The 24,846-nt window shown below is 41.5% G+C and overlaps 1 protein-coding gene across 1 annotated transcript in view; it reads right to left on the bottom strand.

The window, feature by feature from the left end:
* The window catches only part of LOC124408894 (cAMP-specific 3',5'-cyclic phosphodiesterase), a 254,319-nt gene extending 233,498 nt beyond the window's left edge, over positions 1 to 20,821 (bottom strand). Inside the window, exons 1-2 of the mRNA XM_046886184.1 lie at positions 20,299 to 20,821; positions 11,729 to 11,962 (exon numbers count right to left, since the gene is read on the bottom strand). Of these exons, the coding sequence (XP_046742140.1) occupies positions 11,729 to 11,811 (83 nt within the window). The 5' untranslated portion in view covers positions 11,812 to 11,962; positions 20,299 to 20,821. The remainder of the gene's footprint in view (positions 1 to 11,728; positions 11,963 to 20,298) is intronic.
* Between the last annotated feature and the right edge of the window lie 4,025 nt (positions 20,822 to 24,846).

Genomic DNA, 24,846 nt, shown 5'->3' with positions numbered 1-24,846 from the left:
GTTCGCGTTATTTTGTAAAATATATGACGTGTTGCCTTATGCCGAAGAACGTGTTGGTTAAGAGCTGAGGTTATGGCGTTTACATTAGTTCACATGATGATTTGACTGCTAGTAAAAATAGCCGAGATCTATTTTGCATGTAACGTCAAATGTCTGTACATGAAGATGTCTGCTTCTGTAAGCATCTGGATAACTTCAAACTAGCTAATCACAAACGAGGGCTTCCACTTAAGATTTGCACAGAGCAATAAACGAGACCGAAGAATCCAAGTGGTATAGTTTATATTACTCGGAAAGGTCGGATAAGAAACTAGCCGCGAAATTGCCTTACGCAACTTTATCTTTTTCTACGACCCAATCTTCAAATTTTGGGTATTCACCACGTACTGACCCATCATGATGCACGAAAACGGAGTTCAGTCAGTGGAACTAAAATATTGAATAAATAGACAAAAGTTTTAAATTTGATTAATACCTGCAATCAACTTAGTTACAAGCGATACTCCACTCATGAAGGCCAAAACCAATATTTGAATTTCATCGCGTTAAGTAATTAAATAAACTTTCGCTCTGGAGATTTTTTCAGTTCAGTATCCTAATCGACGAGGATTTAAAGATGAATCATCCAGAATTGATATTGTTGAAATATGTGATTATATGTACATACATTATGACAAAATAATTTGATGTATGAAACAAGCTTCATCTATCGGAAAATAATGACGAATTATCTCTTTCAATTTTTCTGAGCTTTTCTAATACACCCAGCCTCAGTGATCCGCGGTTCATAGGGTATATAATTTTGTATCGAATTAAATCCGAAACGTTTCGCATCAATTAGGTAATTGCTTCATTAAAGCTTCATGCCTTGCTCGGGGAGAGAAACGCTGAAGCGTGTTTCGCTGCAATTGACAAAGGTGATCCCAATACCGCAGAGAAAATTGAACACAGGACGTCGGCACTTAAATTAATTGATCCAATTATTTGCTGCGAATTTCCGTAGCGTTTCCTGGATAAAGATCTTATCATCATAGACAGGGAGGAGCACGTTGCCTTGGTCCATCTACCTACCTGGCATGAATATTCCACGAGATATATTCAATTAAGAACCGCAAACTCCGCGGCAATTCAAAATTCAAATATCACGCTCGACGTCAATAATTATGTCTATCGATTTACCGAACCGATCGGACAAGGTCGGGATGGCAATCGAGTTGATGGAAATATCCTCAATTCACCGCAGACAAGATAGTGCGAAGCGCGCAAATGACGCTCGGTTATACTTAATTTATAGTTTAATCAACTATTTCCTGCCGGTTATCAAGGCTCTGCTCTGTCCACTTGCCAACGATTGTTACCTCTCGCTGAATGGCACTACGATTATTGACAGGAGTTGGGTCAGAACCAGAGACTGACGCGAGTCCCCGTCGAGGGCAATTACCGGCGGTGATTAAAACCCCATTCAAAACCTCATAATACACCGAGGTCGGTTTCGATAATCAAATTATATAGCTGAGTTTGATAATTGAATCTACCCATCGGGCAATTGGAGAGAACAACCGACACCTCTCTCTGCCCAGGGTGTCAGATTCCTCAGACTTCAATGAAGATGGGGGTTGTTTGCGATACAGTGGTCTCAAGTCATACAGCACTATTCCACGTCCAGAGTTCTATTGGGTTTGAAATTATGGAGAGAGAATTTTCAATTATTAGATAACCGTAGAGAGATGCCTCGATATTATTAAGTAGCAGCGAACCGCAATCCCGAAACGTTGACCGCATCCCCCGTTCCATTTATGTTTGAATATTCTCTTTACTCGGAAATAAACTGAGTACCACCCGCTGCTTCTGCGCAATGCTCCTACAAAATTTGATATAAATTCCAGACTAGTTTATTACTCGTTCCATTTCGGAGACGGAGTGTTTGATCCATAATTCTAAGGAATCCCACAGACAAACTTCATTTGCTCGTGCTATTTGCTCAACGATATTTCTGCGAAGAGAACTCGTATTTCCGTGCCATACGCGTAGATAAATTGCAGCATCTCTTCGTGATGATAAAATTTTAAAAAGCTAAAACGTTTCACCACATAGCGTTCGATGAGTTTCGTGCACATTGGAATTGTAACTTGCAGAACAGAGCAGTTGTAAGATGTTCGGAATCAATCACTTATCAGAAATAAGGGATGTCATAAAAAATTTCGAATAAATTACTTCTCTTCTACCGCGATCAAAAAGTACTTAATTTAATAAACCGGTAAGAAAACGAAGATTTTTAGTACCAACGTAAACGAAATTGACACATTTATTGACCTAATCAATCCTGTCCAGATAATGTGCAGATAAAACCGATATTTCGCAGCAGTCGTTAAACTAAGCAGATTGAATGTTGCAGAAAAATTTTGACACCCGTATAAATTCAAAGAAACCATATAAATAAAGCTCAGAGTTCGGAATTATGTAAGATAACCGCAATATTAAATTTTAAGAGCAATTGTATTATTGTATTAAAAAAATTAAAAGGTATTTCAAATGCCTGATGTTACAATGGATGGCATGTAAAACGAAAAAAGATGTTACTACACTCGCGATCACCCCAGAAGATGTTATTCTATAACGTAGAATTGCGATGAACAAGTTACAAATTTTTACCCCACAGCGACATAAGATTACTTATACTACGCAGTTGAAAGAAGCAGTATATACATAAATACTGAAAGTAATGGTTGACTGAACTTTGCTTTGAGGAGGGATATTTTGACATACGATGAGTCTCAGTTATTGACTTGACCGATTTCTACCACGGAATCCAATTTTATGACAAGACCTAAAAGTTGAAACGACTCTAGGCCCATAGATTTATTCACTCGATAAATTTTGAAATATTGAATGTAAATAAGTTTGCCTGACGAGTGAAGAGCGTCTCCGAAAATATAACGAAACTGTACCAGAAAAATTACGGTCTACATTGATGCCACGCAGAAGAAAAAGCTCGTAAAGAATACTGAAAAGAATGGTCGGAATGATGGATTGATACTGATAACGAATAACTAACAAGCACCGCTAATTCTTTTTCCACGTTGACGTATTTGGGATACGTTACGATGTAGATACGGGAACTCAAGAATTTTTGTAGGCAAACATCTTCCTTTCTCACGAGACGTGAAGGGAAAAGAGCGAATCCTCTCATCTGATATTCACTCGGATATTGACGTCTGAAGACAAAACAAACGTTGAGATGGTCAATAGAAGTACAGTAACGGAAACTTTCGGAACTCATCCACAAAGTGGGTCCGTGTACGAAAAAAGAGCTCGCCTCTCGGAAACTATTGATTCTGCGAGAAGAGAGCGAGAGAAATCGAGACAAAGTGGGGGATGAAAAGGAAAAGGACTCTACCGGCGAAAGGATGAAAACAAGGAAAACTGAACGTGACGGCTGCTTTAAGTCCCCGTATTTTCCTCTTCGGCCATTTCTTCTAGTTCTACTTACGTTGATATATACTTTTGATTTTATATTCTAACAAATCATTCACTTTACGAAGACCAAACGCATCATCACTTACAACACCACCTTGAATAAAACGGAAGAAGACTTGACTCTGTGATTATGAATCGTAAAGTAGGATACTGAAACTAATCGCAACATACGAAGGTACGTGTGTTTATTTCACCGACTATTATCATCTATCAATCTTTCAGCCTGATAACAGGGTTCCGAAGGTTCGTATTTTTATGTCAAAGTCACTTTTCGTAAATGTAAATAGAATAACGCAACAGGTTACACATTGATCAGGAATCGTAAATGAAATAGGAACGCGATGAATCACTCTTGACACGCGACTCCGCGAAATATTATCACCAACGGTATCAATAACGTGGAACCCAGTTTTTGACAGCCACTGAATTGACTTAAAATTTTCACTTTTCGTTACTGAACGTACAAATGCGCCCCCCGATTTTCAGATGCGTGAATTTGATACTAGGAAAGTAAAATAGAATAAAGTCAAATGCAGATGGCTGGTGGAATTCGATCCTTATCAACACTGGATCAAGAGACAAATTCAAAGTAAATATCGGGTGCATGTGTGGAAATTTTTTTTTCCTAGGCCAGACAAAAATGTCAAACTTGGCACGAGTTGTTGCTTGACTTGCCCTAACTTCTCCGTCACGTAAGATATCTCATACAAGCTGCTCCATCGCTTTGGTCAAGGGAAAATCTTCTTCACTCGTGGCCAATCCCTTGCGCGTCGTAGAAAGAAGAGACCAATTTACGCGTGTGTCGCGATCAGATTTACGGAGTGTTACCCTCGCGATGACCTTATCGTGTTTTACACAGGCAGTGGGTTTCGTTCCCAGAGACTTTCTGTCCACGTCATGCCAATCTACGAGACACCAGGTGAAAATAAATTGCGCCGTGAGTCAAGTCTGTATTTGTAGGTACAGCTCGGGCACTTCATTTTTCTTTTCTTTTTTTACATCAGAAAGGATGACTCACGATTTACCATCGCAAAGAAAAATTGTATAAAATCGCGAACTCTGCTAGATACAAGGGTAAGAAAAAGCCCTAAGCAAGCTGAATAATGGAAACGAAATTTCCAAGAGACTCCGTATAAAATTTTTCTTTTATCGTAACAAAAATACGACAATATTTTGAAGCGATACTCCAAGGCTAATTATAATCCGCAGCTTTTTACAGATGTATACTGTGTCAATTCTCCGCCCAGTGCGTAGACGAATATTTAATTCAAGACGCAGCATAGACCGCACCATCAGTCATATCCGGTTCAATTTTTAATTTATTAGTAGACCTGAGAGATTTAGATACCAATCCTTGAGAGTAATCGAGCAATCTGAATAGACAGGATAAGGAACGAATTTACAAGTCTTTCTATTTCCATTAATGACAGAGTTGGGCAACAAAATTGTGTCATGAAATCCGAAGGCAGTTGCATCAAGTAAACAGCGTGTATTTCGATTTTCAAAAATGAAAACAGAAAAACCGTGAGAAGAAAACCCTTTCGAAACGAAACCGACGCCTTACTTCGTCTAGAAAGGGAAACATGAATGGCGGAGAGGCCTTAACACTTGACTGGGTTCAATTTCATCGTGTCTAATGTTGTAGTTATTGTACGGTGAAATCATCTCGAAAACTTCTGAATAATAACTCTGGAAAAATAGTTTTAAAAAAACGAAGGAACGATATTCAAATGCCTCGTATACATTTCAAAAGATACCAGAATACAAGAACCCTTCAATTAGCCTTAGGAGGAAAAAAAAACTGACGAAGATCTTCGTAACTTTGGATTCGATTTTACGACATCTTACGAGGGTCCCGGCGAGTGACGTGAAATAAAGAGATTCTTGAATAAGGATAAAAATTCTTCCGGTACCCGTTCATGTTTTCGCTGATGATTTATGCATACTATCTGAAAGAAGACCCTACTTAAATCTCTTCGTAATTTTGATCCTGCCTACGCAAACGAGAATTTAAATGAATACTGTACATTTTTTAAGCCAGATAAAAAAGCGCGGAAGAAAACTTGAATAGCTGTGCACTCTTTGCCTGAACAAAGCCTGTATCTGGATGAATAGCATCAGTTTACCCGGAGGTTTGCCCGTTCGAACATGAAAATGGTTTCAACTTGATAATAACTGTCTAGGCCCGGTTCAAACCGATTTTGAGTATACTGAACTTTTCACGGAGGACATCCGAGGGGTTCTCAAGAACCATTGAATAACGTTTTTCACTTGGTATACAGAAGAAGTAGATCAAAATTCGTTATCCTCTGTTCTTGCAGAATTGTAAGGGATATTCATACCACGAATCACTGTCTCATCATAAATCTGCAGTTACACAATTGTTACGGTCTGATTGACGCTGGCACGCAGCGTGAAAGCCTGATATTTAGCAAACAGATTATCGCCGTAGGTCAGCCGTTGCAAAGACATATTCATGAGATAGTCAGCCACCGGAGTAGATGATTGCAATTGATCCACTCGTGAATTTATAACTTAATATTTCCATAATGTATGAATTACGTTTTGATTCTTAAGGATCCCATCGCAAATAAACTATGGCGCAGCCTCTTCTTACGAGACGAGAAACCACCGAAAGAGTTTCGTGTTTAAATTTAATTATACCGTGTAAATTCAGTGCCTGAATAATTCACAGATCAAGTTATTCTATCCAAGAGGAAATGTATACATATATGAATAATGAGTAAGCGTATATATTCATGAATTAAAGAAAATAATTGCCACGCAGCTCGTTCGATCAACCGCAATCTACACGAAGGTAGGTATATTCATTTTACACTCAACAACCTTCAATCAGTCCACGGTCTGGAAACAAGTCAGCATCTACTTCGGCACGCTTGCAAAACGCTTCGTGTTTCAGTGTCAAAATCTCTCAACCTCAACAATTTCTTTTGGCCTTACATGATAACAAATCGATAGTAATAGTAGATCAAATCAACCGAAAAGATTGCCCGCCTACAACGGTGGCTGATATGATTCGAGGTAATAGATTTTCGATTACGCTACGTTTCCCTGAATGCCGCGATACCTCAACACGGTAATATCGTCTAATTTTTCGTCTAAACACAGAATCGAGTCAGCAGTGGGTTACTAACGCTACTTGTGGGGATGTAGTCCTCAACGAGGGCGATATAATTTGTGCAAATGGTTCGATTTTTGGACAAGACGGATGTGGTCAAGATTTTTAGAAACAAAAAGACATGTCCAATGCAGATGATACGGAAGCTGTTACTCCTATACCAGAAGCAGTAGAAACGGTAGCGTTACCCAGCAACGACGTACCACTGTCAGGAAATGAATTGCCAATCGAACCAAATCAGCCAGACGAAGGCGCTAGGCCGTCGTCAGAGAAGATCAAACCCTCTTCGAATGCGTCGAGCAAACATGATGCGAACAATATTGCCAGAAAAAGTAAGGGGGGTGGAGAAACGGCAGAAGGAGCTAAAGAGTCGAAAAAGTCGAGCGAAATGGAAAGAAAAAAATTACCGACCTGCCCAGCTCCGCAGAGTAGATGCAGGGCACGCTCGCGAGATATGCGCCAGTGTAAGAAACACTATAGAGAAATGATCGGCCAGCACGAAATTCGCAACGATGAATTAGAGCAGCGCGAGACGGATTTGCGCCAGCGATTAGAGATGCTGGAATGTTCAATGCCGGCAGTTATGGTTTGGAATATTTGGCGAACGGCACAAGGGGCGCCGGTTTCCCATCTCCGCGACATAGTCGCAAAACAGTTTCTGGAACCAGCTGCCGGGTTCCCAACATGCCCCAGCACACCAAGTCAGCACTGGGACTGCAGGGTTCGCGAAGTGGAAGCAGAGCGTAAACAGGCCCATCGTCGGGCCGTGGAAGCGCGCCAAGTATTGGCGGCAAAAGATGAGGCGCTGAAGGTCCAGAAGAACCAGATCGCGGAAGCGAAGAAGTTGCAAGAAGAACGGAAAACTCAAATCGCGAAACTTGAGGAGGAGGTCAAGCGGCTACGGGATGCGCTGAGAAAGGCGCAAGGTGATGAGAATTCCTGCGAAACAGGAGAATGCGGGGAAATCCAGTGCCGACAAATGTGGCTTCAGGGAAAAAATAGCATCAGCTCTATTCACTCGACGGACTTGGAGTGCCTCGCACGACTGCAGGATCTAGCTGAAGCGGAACTGTGCATGAAGCGACAGATCGCAGATCTTGAGCGCAGAGAATGCGCGTATATGCGAACTCTTCAGCAGGCGGATGAAATGTGGGCTAAGATGGAAACCGATAACGCCAGTGATTTGGCGAGCCTTCAGGATCAGCTGGATGCAAAAATAGCCGCAAATCAACAGCTTGCAGATCGCATTGTCGAACTTGAAGACGAGATTGAAAAACTGCATACCCAACTTACTAAGGCTGCGTTGGCTCTGCAAGAATACAAGGGGAAAACCTTCACAGACGTTGGACTCGGTGATGTGGACATATCAACAAAAGAAAAGATCGAACAGACGGAACAAAAGTTGGAAGGCATCACGAGCGTTGAGGGAAGTGAGATGGGCATGGAAAAGCATGTAGAAGAAGGAATAGCAGAACCTGCTATGACAATCAAACCAACTGATGAAATTGATCAGACGGTATTGAATGTACCAGAGACTTCAGTCATTACAGCAGAAGAGTCGGTACAAGTTAAACCTGAACTTAGTGAAGCGGAAACACAATCGATGGCAATGAAACCTGGTCCAGAAAAGGCAACTTCTACAGAAAAACAAAGCCAGGCACCAGTTGAGACGATTGCAGAAACTGCGAGGGTTGAGGAAAGGACAACCGCAGCTGAAATCGGTTCAAGAAGATCGCTGAAGCAGATGGTCGAACAGCAACACGAAGTTACTGGACTCAAGCAAGGTTTGAAGCCAGAAGCAGTGCACTCAGACGAAATCGTCGCAGCTACCGAAAGCTCACTCCATCTTCTTCCGTCCCCCATGGAAGACAAAGAAATAGAAGTGCCGGGTACAGGAAAAGCTGCGGGACATTCTGCTGATGAAAAAGAGGCCATCCAAGTGGCTGCCAAGCCAGCTCCCACGCCAGTCTTTGACCGTGTTTCCGATACTGCAAGAAAAACTCCCACGGAACCAGCGCGTAAGCCAGTTGGTGAGAAATCTTCGGAAACGCTCAGCAAGGCGCCCTTTCAAGCTCTCCCTGAAGCAGTCTCCGAAGTTATTCTCGAGCCGACTGCCGACACCGTCACTCGTCCAACCGTTGAAGCAAAAGTCTCCGAACCAAAAATTACAATTACTCCTCAGACAATAAAAACAACCCCTACATCGTCACTCGAACCAGATATCGAGCCTGTTCCTACGCTACGCTCTGTACCCACTGCTGAACCCGCCCAAAGACCGACAACCGAGCCAGATATCGAAGCTGTCCAACCACCACCTCTCGAGTTGACTGTTGAATCTGGCCACGAAAGAACCCCCGAAGTAGTCGGCGAAGCAGAGGTTCCGGGTTCCGATAAGCATGCAGCAAAAGCAATGGAATCACCCACAGATACCTTTGCAGTCCCAATTCAAACTTTGGTGTCGTGGCACAATACTGTCATATGTGCTCATAGGCAAATTTCGGTATTTCCAGTGATTTTTTATTCACTATTCAAATTGTAGAATCTATTGAATTGAGTTATTTAGTAGTATCATCTATCGATTGCGGAGGGTGATGATGTTTTCAGATGATGGAATAATATTTTTACAGGTGTGTCCACAATGTTCATCAGCAAGTGGAAAAATTGAAACAATGCTGAACGAAATGAGAATATTCCTTGGGGTATGTTCGATGAAATACAATTATTGATTTTACGTTGAATAGTGATTGTTAATTCTTGTGCAGAATAAAATCCGAAGTCATTAACCATCTGACGCAGGATAAATAGCACACATTTTTAACTAAAGAGTATTTACTTGCTGAAAAATATGTGTAAATCGTACCGCAATAAGTACTTTTGATTATAAAGCCACAATTAATGCCATAGGAGAACGCACCTGATTCAGCGAAGATAGAATGCGCTCAACGTGGGCCGGTGGATTTGTCTGTCACTGTAACCAGCAAAAAAGGCCCATGTATTTGTAAACCCAAGACTTGTCCTTTGGTTAGTAACATCCAAGGTTGAATCTAAATATGCCTCCAATTGTCAAAATGTCATATTACCGCAATGTGTGATCCAATTCTTGAAGCACGAGAAGTTTAAACATATTTTTTCACTACATACTCGGATCTAGGGTGAGATACCAACTACAACACCCCCTCAGGCCAGCGTCAAAATTCAGACTGTGGTTGATGGCCAATCGCAAACTTCGATGCAAGTAAGGATCCCCAGCAGAGAATCGAGAAGTTCAAAATCCAGCAAAGGTCCGATGAAAACCACAGAAGAGCCAAGGCTTACAAGCATTGCAGAGAGTGCAGAACCCGATTCGGTAGTTGGCCGTGCAAAGTCTACACCGGAAGCCAAAGACGTGTCGACGGTAACGGTGGGGGATATTGCTTCCCAGACAGAAGCTGTTCGAAGGGCTTCTTCGGGTACTAAGAAGGACGAAAAAATGTGCGTTTGTCCGACGGGCGTCTGCCCGAAGAAAACCATAGAAGCATCTTGTGGGGAATGCATTCCTGGAATACCTTGCTCTTCCGGTAAAAAGCCTCGGGGCAAGGAGTACAAAAGTACGGCTGATGCTATCCTGGCACCTGCCATTAAAATCCTTCCGAGGAATGAACGTCGATCTAGTCAATCACCGGTTAATAAGACCACGAGTAACGACACGACGTCAGAAAGCGGCTCGTTTGCATGCTGCCTTTGCGGAAAACCAGTGACGCAAGTAGCATTGAAGAAAACTACCTCGATACCGATTCCAACCAAGTCGCTTTTCAAGAACAAGATGATGTCGGCAGTTGAAGGATCAGATACTGATTTTCTGTGCTGTGCATGCAGAGCTAAAGATGCGTCGAGTGTGCATTCAAAAAATTCAATATACAGTAAGGCATCTCAAAAATATACGGAGGCGGAGCGAACGGTAGACAAAGGAAAAACAATGTCGGAAGGTATTAAGACATCGTGCAGTCGTGAAATTTGCTGCCCTTGTAGCGAAGAAGGAACTCACGCAGTTCGCAAGCCACAGAAAGTTGAATTAGATATTGCTAAACCGAAGGTAAAACCAGAGACGAAGGATGTATGCTGTCTGGCTAAAATATCACGGGATAAGGCTTCCAAAAGTGAAGCTCATCGGCGAAAGGATAAAGAATCAATAAAAACTGAAACTCCAAGTCTCTCAGAAAGTGGCTCCTGTCAGATGTCGACTAGCTCCAGCAGTCATAAAGTACCCAAAACAAATGAAAGTTCCGATTCAAACGTTTGTTGTTCGAGCATCGAACAAGTTATCGGTCTGATGAAAAAGAAAGGAAAGGTAACCAAATGCGCTTGCAACGCTGAAGAAGGCAAGGTTAACAAAGAAGGTTGTGTCTGTGGCGAAAGTAGCCCGTCAAAGTTGTTGAAGAAGTCGAGTGAATCTACGAAATCGATCAAACGTACCCCATCTTGTGTGTGTAAGTAGCCAAATCAACTTGAAAATACAAGAGTAGGATTCTCAAGACTTGAAACAGTAAGAGTAACAGTAAGTGAGGCAAAACCACAGCGCCATTTTCCCCCAAAAATGCTGGACCTTACTGAAGAGCAGTGGCTTGCATTTTTGAGATGGTAAAAGATAGAACCATTTGTCAACAGGAATCAGAAATTATATGTACAAAAAAAAAAAAAAAAAAAAAATTGAATGAATCCAAAGATTTGATCGAGAAGACCAGTCTAACGATAATTGTTCAGTAAGGGAAAAACCAAATTGCTTATACCATTGCTGCTTTCATTTTGATAATCAATTACGTTGCTAAAAGTTGTGAGTGCGTGTTTATTTATATACAAGTAACAGTTTCGTAAAGCCATACAAGAGTCTTTAAAAATTACAGACGGCTGCTTGAAACCACTTGATGGAACGTTCACACATTTCGTATGTAGATACCCATGTGTGTGTAATATGAATGCTCTGTATCACGTAAGTGTGACCGACCATGTATACTCTGTAGTGCATGCGTACCTTGCAGTGCGCTTACGCTTATCAATAACAATCAATATCCCACGACAACAGTAAATAAATAGTGTGTGCTGAATCCTATTGGATTTCATTTACTTCCGACTCACCGAACGTTGGCCAGAGTATGTCTCCTGGAGCGAAGATTATGATAGCCTCGTAGCTCCCCGATGCTGCCTTGTTCAGCCTGCATCCTGGCCTGCGCCGTTGCGGCTGCTGTGGCAATCACGGGGTGCTGGTGCCCGGGAGGGGCGCCCGACGTTGTGACGCTCCTGCGAGCACGCCACCCCGATCTGCTGCCGCCACCGCCGCTGCTGGGTGTCGGTGACTTCTTCTGGTACGGCCTGGTGAGAGATTATTGTTAGAGTCAGAATAGATTAGAGGCATTTTACGAAGAGAGAATTTTCTTTGGTAAATCAAGATTACAATGAAAAAATTATCGGGTAGCCTCTACTGGTGCAAGGTAATCCTAGTTGCATAAAGGGAATTACGGAGACACCGAAAAGGATTCCCGATATTTTTTGTGGACTTTGAGAATCGTTACTTTTTGTTTATTTTTATTTTTGTTACGTTTTATCCCAGAGATCAGTGATGTAACTGGGCGGCACGCGAGGGAACTAGATTTTTTAGCTCGTGGCGAGTAAACTACAGCGGGCAAAAGTGACTGCGGTGAAGAGATGTCAAGGGGTGAAAAAGTTTGGAACTCAGCCAGCAGCTCCGGCTAGTTCGCTGGCTGACTTACCCTGGATGTAAACTAAAAGAACATTCTGACCAATAGACCAATACTTAGACCAGCTTCGAGAGATGGAAAGTATCAAGGAGTCATAGATCCGGTTGTCGTCAGCACGACGGCGATAGTTTTAGCTATGCTAATGAGATTGGATATTTACTATAATTTTTGACGTGTCTCTTTTGGCTACCACAAGTAAATTTCTTTCTGTTTTCATTATATCGTGAGTTAATTTGAATATTTTCGCCTCAATTCATATTTATCCGAGCCAGTGCGCCGAAAAATCAGATAATTTTCTTTACAGATAAAAGTTGTAAAAAATGTTAAGTTTTCGCCCTCCGTTCGTCTTCTCGTTTGATCAAGAACGGCATAACGAGCTGAAATTCAAAAGTCAATTTTCCGTAGCAAACGAAGCGTGGCTCAGGTTATGGAGCATGAACTCCACTTATAACGGTAGGCGAAAGTTTCAAAGTAATCTCAGCGAATTCTTCAAGTTTAACGGGTTTGAATCGTCATATTTTTAAATACACTCATCGCCTGATACGTTTTCCGGTAATACGTGATGCAATCTGAAATTGCAATGAACCTCACCAAATCAGGGTGAATCAAGTTTCAAATTTAATCACTTTGAAACCATTGTCAACAAGAAACGACCTGGCGTGCCGAATGAGCCTCGCATTGGAAATTCAGTAACGATTTAACACTTCCGTTCGCAATGTGTCTCAGACGCGAGTTTAAGTTCTGCCATTGACAATGAGTTGGAAGTTATGCACAATAGACGAGCATGACTAACATACGAGATGTATAATGCATCTTGCACCCTTGACTATGCGGTTTTCGAAAATTAATACTTCTGCATGTTACGCAATGGAGCTCCTCCCAACAGTCCTGACTTTGGAAAGATAAGGAGTATCGATATGTGTGAATGTTATTTACAAAACAAATATGAGTGGAGCCACGCTAACGCATGGTTTACCAAAAGAAAAAGATTTGATACGGTAATTCAGAAGTGGTTTTCCATAATGTCAGATGCCTTGAGATTAGGTTTAGCCGTATGCGAAATAAATTGTGAATATTACGGAGCATGTGGACCATCAACAGGTTGCAGGTAGCAAGAAACATAAGTACTACTCAGGGGTTGAAAGAACGGTGGAATGCGAGTAGCAATAACGAAGCTTGTGCTGTGCTGGATTTGCTGTGTAGAGAATTTCTATGCCCTTGGGATTCAGAAATTAATTTTCATATTGAGATTAGAATGAGGGCGAAACGGCGATCCTCAAAATACAGGCTATCCTTCTTTGGTGTTGATTGAAGGAAACTTCCGCGGCAACGTCAGTTAACACTTATCATCAGACGGTCTCCATCGCAGGTTCACTCTCGCTCTATTTCAAGAAACTCATCGGCAAAGCTGAGCTTGCAGATATCACAGAGCTATGAACTAACCGCAAGGCAATCGCCTTCGCTCTTGAACAGCCACTCCAAAGCTTCTTATAATCGTATTCATTCAGCTGCAGGCTGCTGAAGCGGAAATGACGGAGGTTAACGACTTGTCTTCAACGCGACTAAATCACTAAGAACTGGGAATTTTCCAGCCTGTGAAAAGCCTTGGGCTCAATTATATTTATGTATCTGTGCTAAGGCTATTATCAAAACTGAGGGAGCCTCCTACGCTCTGCCCACCTTAAATTAAGGCCTTTTGCCTACCGTAAGGAACGTGCTTGTATGTCAAAGGAGGCCGCGGGTTTATAATTACCACTCAAATTATAATATGATGTTTTTTATAAGTGGTTCACCGTATGCTATTGAACCGAGATTCCAAGAGGGAAGCACGATTTTTCGTTGTGGAAATAATTCAGTGTAATATGACGAATTTTGAGAAAACGGGATGAAGAAGCTAAAACACAGAATTCTCAAGTACGGATTTTCTCATTCTTTCAAGGGCTTGATTTATCTGCGGTTACTGAGATTGCAAGTCCAAGACCACCCTGCATAGCGAAGTAATAAATTCCCTGGGAGAGAATAAGTGTGCTGAAAAGGAAGTTCTTCCTATTGAATTTGGCGGCAGCACGCGCGCTCACTCTGAAGCTTCAGGCAGCCCATAACCTCGTTTTTCTCGTCATAAAACGAGCTTTGATCCGATAAAATGCCCACAAAACAGTGGGGGTTGTCATAATACTTTGATTATACTGGAGTTGCTGAAAACGTCAGGAACGTCATTTCCTGTATGAAAATATATGGTTATATTTTTAAATAAAACGTTTGACTTGGCTCGTATTTTGAGAGGTATACAGGCAGTCTCTAGTTATTAATTGGGAACATGAACTAGGCGTGGAACCATCCACTGGAAATACGTCCCTCTGATATATGCGTTGACGAGTAATATATTTATTTATTTGCCTCGGCCCATTCCTACTCACTGTTATAAATCCATTTGGACTGATCTGATTGCCGTTTCCTCTCTCTCAGATCTTGGCCAGAGCCACGGAATTGGCACTAAGCCAAAACGAAGCGTTGAATTAAGTTATCTCTGTCACCAATGAAAACGTGACCAAACCATTTCGTTTCAGCGATCGAGTTTGTAGCAAAGCGGGAAGACCGGATGCTGTTATAAATACCGGGGACATATTCCGTGACAAATCGTATTTGGGAAATCGTTCCATGTAATTAAACTATTCAATGAGACAGTCACCGAGTCTACCTTTGGCGGAAGATATGTCACGAAATGAGTAGAGATTGAGATTATTCAAATGTTTACAAGACCGTTTCTTGTTTGAAAGATACCCACCTCGGGGAGGTGGATTTCTTTCTTTCCATAAGGTGTGTGCTAGAAGAAGTCGTTTGCTACGTTACTGAACGATGGGGTTCCCGTGAGTTGTGTTACAATGGAATATAAATTTTTTCAGCACCACCCTCCCCAGAGCAGAAATAGCATATTGATGACACGGTGGGGCGACCGCGTACTGCGCAATTCTGCAGGAAGTCTCGATTTAGGCCTCATTTATATTTCACCCGAGCTACGAAGCTGCTGTTTCTCGCGGGTTTTACTGTATAAATTTTCAGGGGTCCCATGGCTTGATCGCGTAAAAAATAATGGAGACTTTTCAGTTTCAGATTACGATTCCAATGCCTTTTAGACTTCGTCAGGTCTGACGAGTAGTAGCTGCAACCATAAATAAGTAGGTAGAGTATTCCACTTGTATTATTTGGAAGCTACTACAGGTAACTATGTCCTTAAATTTCAACTTTGATTTGTTGATTTAACTGCGATGACAGATGCAAGAAGTCCAAACACGTAAATCAACTCGACTGTTCTCAGGGACGAGGTCGAAGTTCAGCTGGCTAGAACTGAGCTCAGGCTAGATCGAAATTAATTCCAACTTGGTCCGGAAATCGAGACGTAAGCGGAACTAATTCCCATTGCAAACGGAAGTTTGATAATACGTCAGCCTCCCCAGATTTCCGTTGGAGACATTCTTGGCCCCAACTTTCAGAAATTGCAAATGCGACGAAGGCATGAAATTCCACAGGACATAAAAGTAATTCCTGACCTTAGGAACCAAGTCTGAACCAACAATCCACATATCTGGTTTTTGAATAGTTCTTTCCGCTCATTGGACCTCGATTGGAGACCCAAAAGTATGTTTCAATTACCCGAGTCAATTTTCGCTATATACTCAATTCATATGCACCATAAATATTGCTCATCCCCGTACCTTATGTGTTAATTTTTCAGAGATGAATTACCAGTCCGGTGAATAACAGACCAAGTAAAATCTGTATAACCACGAGTAATAGCAGTATATTCAAGTGCAAGGACACTGATTAGAACTCCTTCGATTTCAGTCAACAATTCCTCATCTCCGCAGCTTATACGTAGTTTGTGGCTTAGGCCAACTGTACTTCGGAGATCGGGGCTAAAACAAGCAATGCCAATCTCAGGGTTAAGCCTTGCTCCTAGTATTTCAGTACATATTGCGTCTTGCCTATATTTCTAGCCAATCCGCCGCCGCATGTAGGGCGCCGAATATATACCGTAGACTGTAACTGCCTGGTACATAGCCTGCTATACGTACATACGTAATCGAACTGGTGACATATTGGCCCCAATGATGGAGGCAAAAGCATTAGAGAATCTGTACACACACATAGACGAAGCAAAGCCTAGCTCCTGCTGCGAGGGATGGTGACGGCGTGGAGCACCGACCATTCGAACAAATCGATAAGCGCCCCTCAATTATTCAAGTAACGTCCTTGCCACCGAAAAGATAGCTCCTCTAGTCTACTCCGCGTGAACCTTTGATGCGTATATTGCATCAAGTTATCGAGAAACATTTCAGGCATTCCATAACATCCCGAGTGACGTCCATGCATTTGGGATTGGGTATCAGTGTACATACATATCCAGCTATGTTTGACTGCTCTCAACGGCAATTGCAGTGCCCCGATTTCATTACCGATTGACTCCGACTGTATCTCAAGTTTCATTCCACCATGCTATTTGAGCTCATGTGCAAATTTATTTCTGATTGTTTACTTATTCTCAATCCCGTGCGCGTGACAACAATATGATCAAGTTAGTCATTTTCACTGTGTGACATGCACTAGAGCTACCATTTTTTCGAGTATCTGGGTTTTCCGAAATACCCGGATACACCGGACCCAACGCTTTAAATTCGGATATCCGGACTATGTGGATAGTTCGAGTAGTCGAGGACCCGGGTATCCGTTTTATCCTAACCATTCCAATGGTTACAGCATTTGATTTATTTGAGTACTTAAACTATTCGAATAATACGAATAGTTCGGTTTTCCGTGCGGAGCTCGTCTTAAGATAGTTGTCTACAAGTATTATAGCTATGTGTTAGTTATTACTACTATTATATGTACACTTTTGAAAATGTTTGTGAATTCACTACAGATCTTCTACGTAGAAGTAGCGCAAGAGTACAATTTCTCTTCAGCAAAGTGGAATTGCCATAAATTCCGTGTGAATTCGAAAGCTAACTCACAATCTTATGAAACTTTGTTGCAAAAAATGGACAAATTAATAAATTGTTTTGGATAATTGTGTATAATATCTATTCGTATACCTACTCGAACTATCCGGATTCGAAGTTTCATAACTGACGGCAGTAAAACGTCTTATATTACAGGATTATCTCACAATTTTCACTGAATACAATAATTATCAATAGTCTGATTGATCAGTGCATAAGCAACAGCTGAGATCAAGATTGTAACACTTGTTGCAGTTCAGTATCGATTGAAAGCTACGTAACACAAATACGGACCGAAGTAATGAGAGTAGTCAGTCAATAACGTAAAAAAATGAATTTGTATCGAATCAGTTTTGATAAAACGAGCTCAAATGACTGTCGAATGAAACAGCGTTGAATACCTACGTCCATAAATTACTTTCTTTAAAAAAGAAACACAGACGTTTCTTACCGAGAGGAAAACCATTTTCAGCAAAAGCGGTCGAAATGACCGCCCGCGTCGTTCTTGAGGGGTCGCAAACGCCTATAGTCCCTTCTGTTATGGCTCAAGCTACAGACCATTTCTTGGGCTGTAAAACGATTTTCGACCAATCCGAGAGCTCGGGGTGATACGCTTACGTCTCGGTGGTCTGGACCAGAATATGTTTATGGTTATTAATGGACTCCGTCCTTATGCTATAAAGTTACAACCCTGCACTAAGGTCGCTTCATTAATTTTTTTCACGCAATCCAAAGCTGAAATTCGTTACCGCAGTAATTTAAGGTAGCAGCTGAAAAATTGAGAGATTCAGGGAAAGCTATAATCGCATTATTCTCCTTGATATTTGTTTCAAAATTTCGTTTAGTCAATGACAAGTTCTAAAGACGCGAATAAAAAAAATGGACCGCGCAAAAAACGAACGTCGACTTTGTCGCGACTGAATCTGCGTCTCTCGAAAATACTTCTCAGGAATGCCTGTGTCCTGGGAGAAATAGTACCCAGCATATCTGTGCGTAATATCCGTTTCGCATACAAAGTTCCGAAATAAATTTCTCAACGCAGGTTGAGAGGTCGAAATTCAATAACTTTGTAAGAACCGAACCGAGGATTACGAGCGGAACGCAGTTTATGGGTAATCCAACGGAGAACGTAAGACCAGAATTATAACACCTGTATTTCGAGTTAAAATAAAGAATTTGATTACTCACAACATCTCTTCTTTTCAGAATAAAACAACTCTCGAATGGGAAAAACTTTTATATAATGTACATCATGAAGAGAGTCTGACATCCGTGGATAAGAGCTTACTAAATCTGCTCTATCAATCATCGCCCTAAACAGATTAATGAAAATCTCAATAATAAGACCGAAGCTCACCTAATGGAATTTAAATATATCACCTAACGATTGATGAATAATATAATCGAAGTCCACCTAATTCCGTGTAAAATTACTCTTGATCTGCACCGTCGCCCGATTGGTCAAGCTCGTAACCTTATCATTCGGAAACAAATTTCCGGACACCCCAAGGCTGCATTACGTTATTAAATTTCGCTCAATACGGTAAGCCCTTGAGCTGTTATCCAAACGCAGGAATTTATAAACAGCAGAGCTTGTACGTGTTTGTCGCGTATGAGCGCGATAGGTATCGAGTGCGTATATGAAGGTACACGTAATTGCGTATATACGACTTGCGGCGGGCTTATAATATCCGGTAAACAGATTGGTCGATGGGATTGCGCCGGGTGAGCTTAGAACTGCGTACATACGAGTCTTTCGGAGGTGTTCGACGGGGCGCGTCGCCTGGCACAAAACATGAACTTCACAACCAGCCGTTAATGCAAGGTTTAGAGTTATGCGATTGGAGTCTGAAGCAAAAGTAAAGTTGAAGTTTTCAGGATCAGGCTGGTAAAAAAGGCTTCGGTAACCGTCTACTCGCTGGGTAAAAAAACTCGGAGCGAGAAGAGTTGAAAAAAAAAAAATTGTATCAACAAGTGAATACATAGCGTGGAGTGAACCTTTGCTTTTGTAGCCTGAGTTTCTCTGGAGGTGGAAAAAAAAGTGGAGCAAAAAAATACCTACGTACCAAGATAAACGCGGCACGAATGTTTGCAGTACAAGTTTGAGATCAAGTTTAAATTGAACTCGTAGGCTCGGTATTTTACCTTCTCGTACCCTCGATCAGTCCGAGTCAACAAGAACTCGTGAGTGAGTTGAGGTCAAAATCATGAGAAATCATATTTTCTAACGGGCTTGTGGCGAATAGGCGTGCGTAGCTTCGTTCGTGTTTTCATCTAGCAAACACCACGTATCAGATCACCCTCGTGTCAAGGATAATGCAAATATATCCCCAGTAAACGCTGGATCTAGGTACTCACGATATTGGAACTCTTCAACTTGCTACGAAGACAATTCCACTCGAAAATACTGCCAAGCTGACTCGCAAGTAAGGATTATTTAGACCGATGGCGGAATTACCATTTTACTTTGTTGAGTCTGCAGGAGCCTGCGTATCGGGGTCATATTGTTTCTATGGCTGCAATAAATGTCCATATTTATGTGCGTGATGAAACACTTTGTGCAATGAAGCACTTAACGCTTTAATACCAGCGAACGTTGGTCATCGCGATCACGTCAAATTGCAAAGTACCAACACTATAACGACACGAGAATTAATACGATAGACATATGAATCACTGTCTTTCCGTGACAATATATAACTAGCAAGGCCATAAGCACCGCGATCTTTGGTTTCATACGTTACAAATTTCAAGAGACACGGTGCGGAAAGGAGAGGGGGAAATGAAACAGTCATTTTTATACATCTGACGTACCTAAAGAATTTGGCAAAGGAAGACCAAAATCATCGGGACAATGTCGATTTGCAAATGTTCGTACCAAATGTTTTCCACTTGTTTGTCACCAGCATCATGACTCTCGATAAATAGAATCGATATTCATGAGTAAACATACCTTTCCCCGATGGTGCGACCCTCCTCATCGTCCTCCTCTTCGATGTCGTGGAGACGAGGGCTGAGGCGGTGCTGTGTTCCGCCGTCTCGGGCCCCTTCCCCCTTCAGGCTTCCCTCGGGCTCGTCGTCTAGATCGTCGAGGTCATCCTCTTCGAGGTCACCAAGAGGGGCGCGCTCCTCGGCGTCGACTTCGGGAATGACCTGGGGCTGCTTCCTCTGGAAGGACCCCTTCTTCGCCTCGAAGGGCCCGCCTGTCTGGATGCTGGCCGCCTCTTTACCAGCGCCTGCCCCGCCGGCCGCACCTGTGCCGCCGCCGGCACACGGCAGGCAGCTGGACCACGCGGCCCCCACGGCGACACCCTGGCACTACGTGGCCTCGAAAGACTGGGAAACGCGGCCACTCGATTCGCGGACTGTCGCAACACCGCGGATTTACCCCGTTGTGTCGTGACGTCGCGTCGCCCCGACGAGAAGCGGCTTTGATTCTTGTGTGGATTATGGGGTCATTCGTGGAGCGATATTTCAATACTCAAAATTTACTCCTCAAATTTTTCTGAACTTCGCAAATTTTCAAATTCTTATCCTCCACTGACTGATGTTGTTCAATTCTCACTCATGATGTTTCTTTGGGTCTAGAAAGTTGCCGAAGTAGAAAGAATATTTTCACCCGAGCTGACGACGATTTTCAATTATGCCATAATCGCGCTGCGTACCAAGTATGAGTAGGTACGTTACCGCACTCTCAGTTTGTCACTTCCTCCAGGAGTTCTCTATTCGGACGCGGGTGACGAGGCTTGCTGATTTGAACTCAGGAGTGTTTGACAAATGCATTCTAGACTGTACCCGAGATTCGGTTTAACATTGAATTGTCGATATAATTTACAGTCCGTATTACTAATGCCCGAAAATTTCGATTGCAGTCGCACTTCACTCGTATTTAAATATCAATTTTATTTGAACTGGTTCGTCTTTTTTACGATTATCGTGAAGTATGGAACACGATTCAACGAAACTTCCATATTTTATTATTACTATTTCATTCATGACAATACCGTCGTCATGATATTATTTTGTCCAATGATTAGCGATGATATTAAACTTTTCTTTTATGTTTTAACCATAGGATTATTGATTATTGTCTTTTGTACCTTGCAAGTACAAATAAATTGGCACAACAACAATCTTTGCTAAAACATTTTTAAACCATTTTTTTTTTCTACGTACACCTGCACAATAATTCAGATACAACGATGATCAAGCATATAATGAAAATTAACAGAGTCAAGAGTCACCGGTAAATATCCTTTCATGTATTAGAGTTTAAATTTAAGGAACACAGCAATGATTGTCGAAGGTAAAAAAGCACGCGTCCTCAGGCGAAAATCCCTCGGGTGAATCGGATCACGATGCTCCTTGGCTACTTCACATCCAAATACAAAAGCAAAATTACATTTTCGATACAGTCAACGATGCTAGCTTTGTAAGAATACTTACACATATACTGCATCCACTCTCTCAGAACTGAGAGGCTGCACAATAAATAGGAAATGCCAAAGAATGAATCTATTCGTCTGAACGGTGGCTGCCCGTGCTGTTATTGCTATTCTACCCGTGTAAAAACACACTGTGAAAATGTTACGAGTCGTATGACTCAGCCAGAGTTGGGCATTTACGTGTCATTGAACAAACAGAGTTTCCAACTAGGTGATGCAGCTTCCGCAAACAAGAAACGGTCTCTGAATAAGCGGGTGTATTTATATCAGAAACGGTGCACCATTACACGAAGTGAAATTGAAACATTTGATGAAACGAACCTACAAAACGTACTAGACAGAGTCTATTTGTTGGGTGCAATTCTATTTCCGAGCCCGAGCGTCAAATACATGGCATCACCAGAGTTCATAGTGAGAGCGATTGCATTGTACCATCTCCTATTCACACGCCTTTGGCTGCTCTTCGATACAGACTTTCCGGCGACATCAGTTTTTAGCACACGGAGCGACAATTTAGAGCATCGATTCATCCTAGTAATCGAATTTCAAAACTTTTTCCCAACTCTCCAAATAGAGATCATTGTATGCTCGAACAAGTGTATCGTGCAGGCAATATTTCAGTACAACCAATGGACAACTTATGAAGGCAGTAGCTGAGGATCGAAACAGTAAAACACATGCGATTGACAATTGTTGCTCGATAATTACAGACTGATAATTACTAGCACTGAAATCATTCCATACGGCGTACTCGATCATGGAACGGATCGTGTTTCCAAAATAAATCTTCATCCAATTACGTGTGTGTACTGTGGAGATGAGAAAAACGCGGATTCGAGATATATTGTCAACGTTTCTGCGGAAAAGGTTATAACAAAAAAGGTCGCGAGGACGGGCAAGGATAACAAACGTCACCGATTGAAATGGATTATCTTTGGTGAATTCGGCTCGACATGGGGTCAGACGCCTTGGAAACCATCGTCGGATTATTTTTGAGTGATTACTCACTCAATTACGAAATACAACTCACGGGCTTTACGTTACGTTTACAACAGATGTATTATTTGCCATGGAAAATATTCTGGTGTAGGTATTTGAAAAAAAATAATGTAAGAATCTTCAAACGGCATAATCACTGTCGAGATAGAAATTGCCAACTTACCGAGTTATCTCAATTAATTAAATCACGACTCGCGTTGCGACTAGCGCGGTGCAATTTGTCAGCAAAAATTTTCATTTTTTAAATTTCATTCAGAATTATTACCCGCTTCTCGTTTTTTCTACCCCTCTATAACCGTCCATCGCGCATATTCCGTATATAGAAGCGTGCCGCGTAGTCTTTTTTCATTATTCCGACTAATCTCAGCTAACCGTTTTGAGCGAGTAAAACTTTGTAATTAATGCTTAAAATTATTGATAATAATTACAATACATTCGGAGGATGGAACTGTATTCATTATACGTTTTGCACCACAAAAGTTGCGCTACGTTTTGACAAAGCAACGTCGGTAAATGTAATAATACTCGGTGCCCGAAGTTTTACCGGAAATTATCAATATTGGAAATGAATTTTTTTTCTAAAAATTTTCCGTACCAATAAATGTTTCACGATGTGAAGAAATTGTTGATGGCTCCACCGTTATTTTTAGCCAATAATTCGTTCCCGTCGAAGTAGAACGCAAAGAGGATCAACTAATCAGGGATCACCTGCTCTGGGTCTCTACCCACGTCTCCCCATGTTCAACATCTTACATAAAATCCTTCGCCTTCCAGAAGATTTCGCATCGTCTGGGAAATTAAGATGAACAACTATACGCTATAGCGAATGACGTCTGAATTATATACCTATGAATTTTCCCAACTTCGCGGTGAAAAGATTCTACGAATGCGATATAGAAGTTGAGCGTTTCTAATACTTATCCGAGGTAATGGAGTTGGAAAAGTTCGTTCGGATGCACTCTGGTAAGAAAAGTGCATAGCGAAGCTTGAAGCAGTATTATACTGCTATTCGGAGATTTGCACACCCTTAAAAATTATTTCAACATGATTCGACGCGGATTGTTAAATGCTGTGAAATTCAGCAAGTTTTAAATCATTTAAGAAGCTCAAAAATTGATTCAAAATCATTAATAAAAACGTATTTTGGAAGCGATTAAATTGGCATGTATCATTCAAAAGAATTGTCACTCGTTTCACAAGGATAGATTCATTTCTTGAATTTGCTAAGCCATGTCAGAAAATAAGCAGACGAGAAGATTGAAGAAAAGCTTCGTGTTTGCAACAAGTTGTGGAACCTCAGGTATTGTCATTTACTTAATACTTTTTTTTCTTCGTTGATATATATTTGGCGGCTCTTATACCGCCACAAATCCAAATCATTCCGAAGGATCTTTCGATTGCAAGCTCCTCAGAGATTTCGTGAATTGTTATTATGAACTCGAGTCTTCTTCCGATCCGTGCTTCGAGGAAATATTGAATACATATATGTATTTTCAATTCGATTTAAGCAAGAGAGTAATCGGCTGGAGAGTTAAGAAATGAAAGGCAAGTTATCAATATTGGTGACTGTTGTCGATAGATATAAAAAGTCTAACTGTATGAAAATTCACATGCATAGCTATAACTCAGCAACCTCTGATGTCTGACATACCTGCAGAGTTGAAAAACATTATGACTAATAATGACGAGGAAAATTTTGAGTTCATTTTGAAAATAAGCAACTTATAGTTGAAGCCAAACAAAACGCTCCAGCTCGCAGGTCGCGCTTTAACTTTTATGCGACTAAAGTTAAGCGTACCCACATGTGCTGACGGTCCCGGTTTTATCATTTTACTGAGTAAATTTCGCGGTCAGAAACCTGGTTATTTACTGCGACAGCATCGTTTGCTTCATCAAGGTGCTTCTCATTAGTTAGCAGCCCGGCGAACGTGCGCCTCATTAACGGTAATAATGGTGAAAAAATTGACCTCCTTATTTGAACGCTCGATAAATTTCTTAAAATACAATTCAAATTGTACGCAATGTCCCGATTACTACCAAATTCGAAGTGAAGGTAG

Source organism: Diprion similis, chromosome 8 (assembly GCF_021155765.1).
Source record: "Diprion similis isolate iyDipSimi1 chromosome 8, iyDipSimi1.1, whole genome shotgun sequence".
In the NCBI taxonomy this organism is placed as follows: Eukaryota; Metazoa; Arthropoda; class Insecta; order Hymenoptera; family Diprionidae; genus Diprion; species Diprion similis.
Note: the sequence above shows the minus strand (reverse complement) of the source record. Positions and strands in the feature narration are given on the sequence as shown.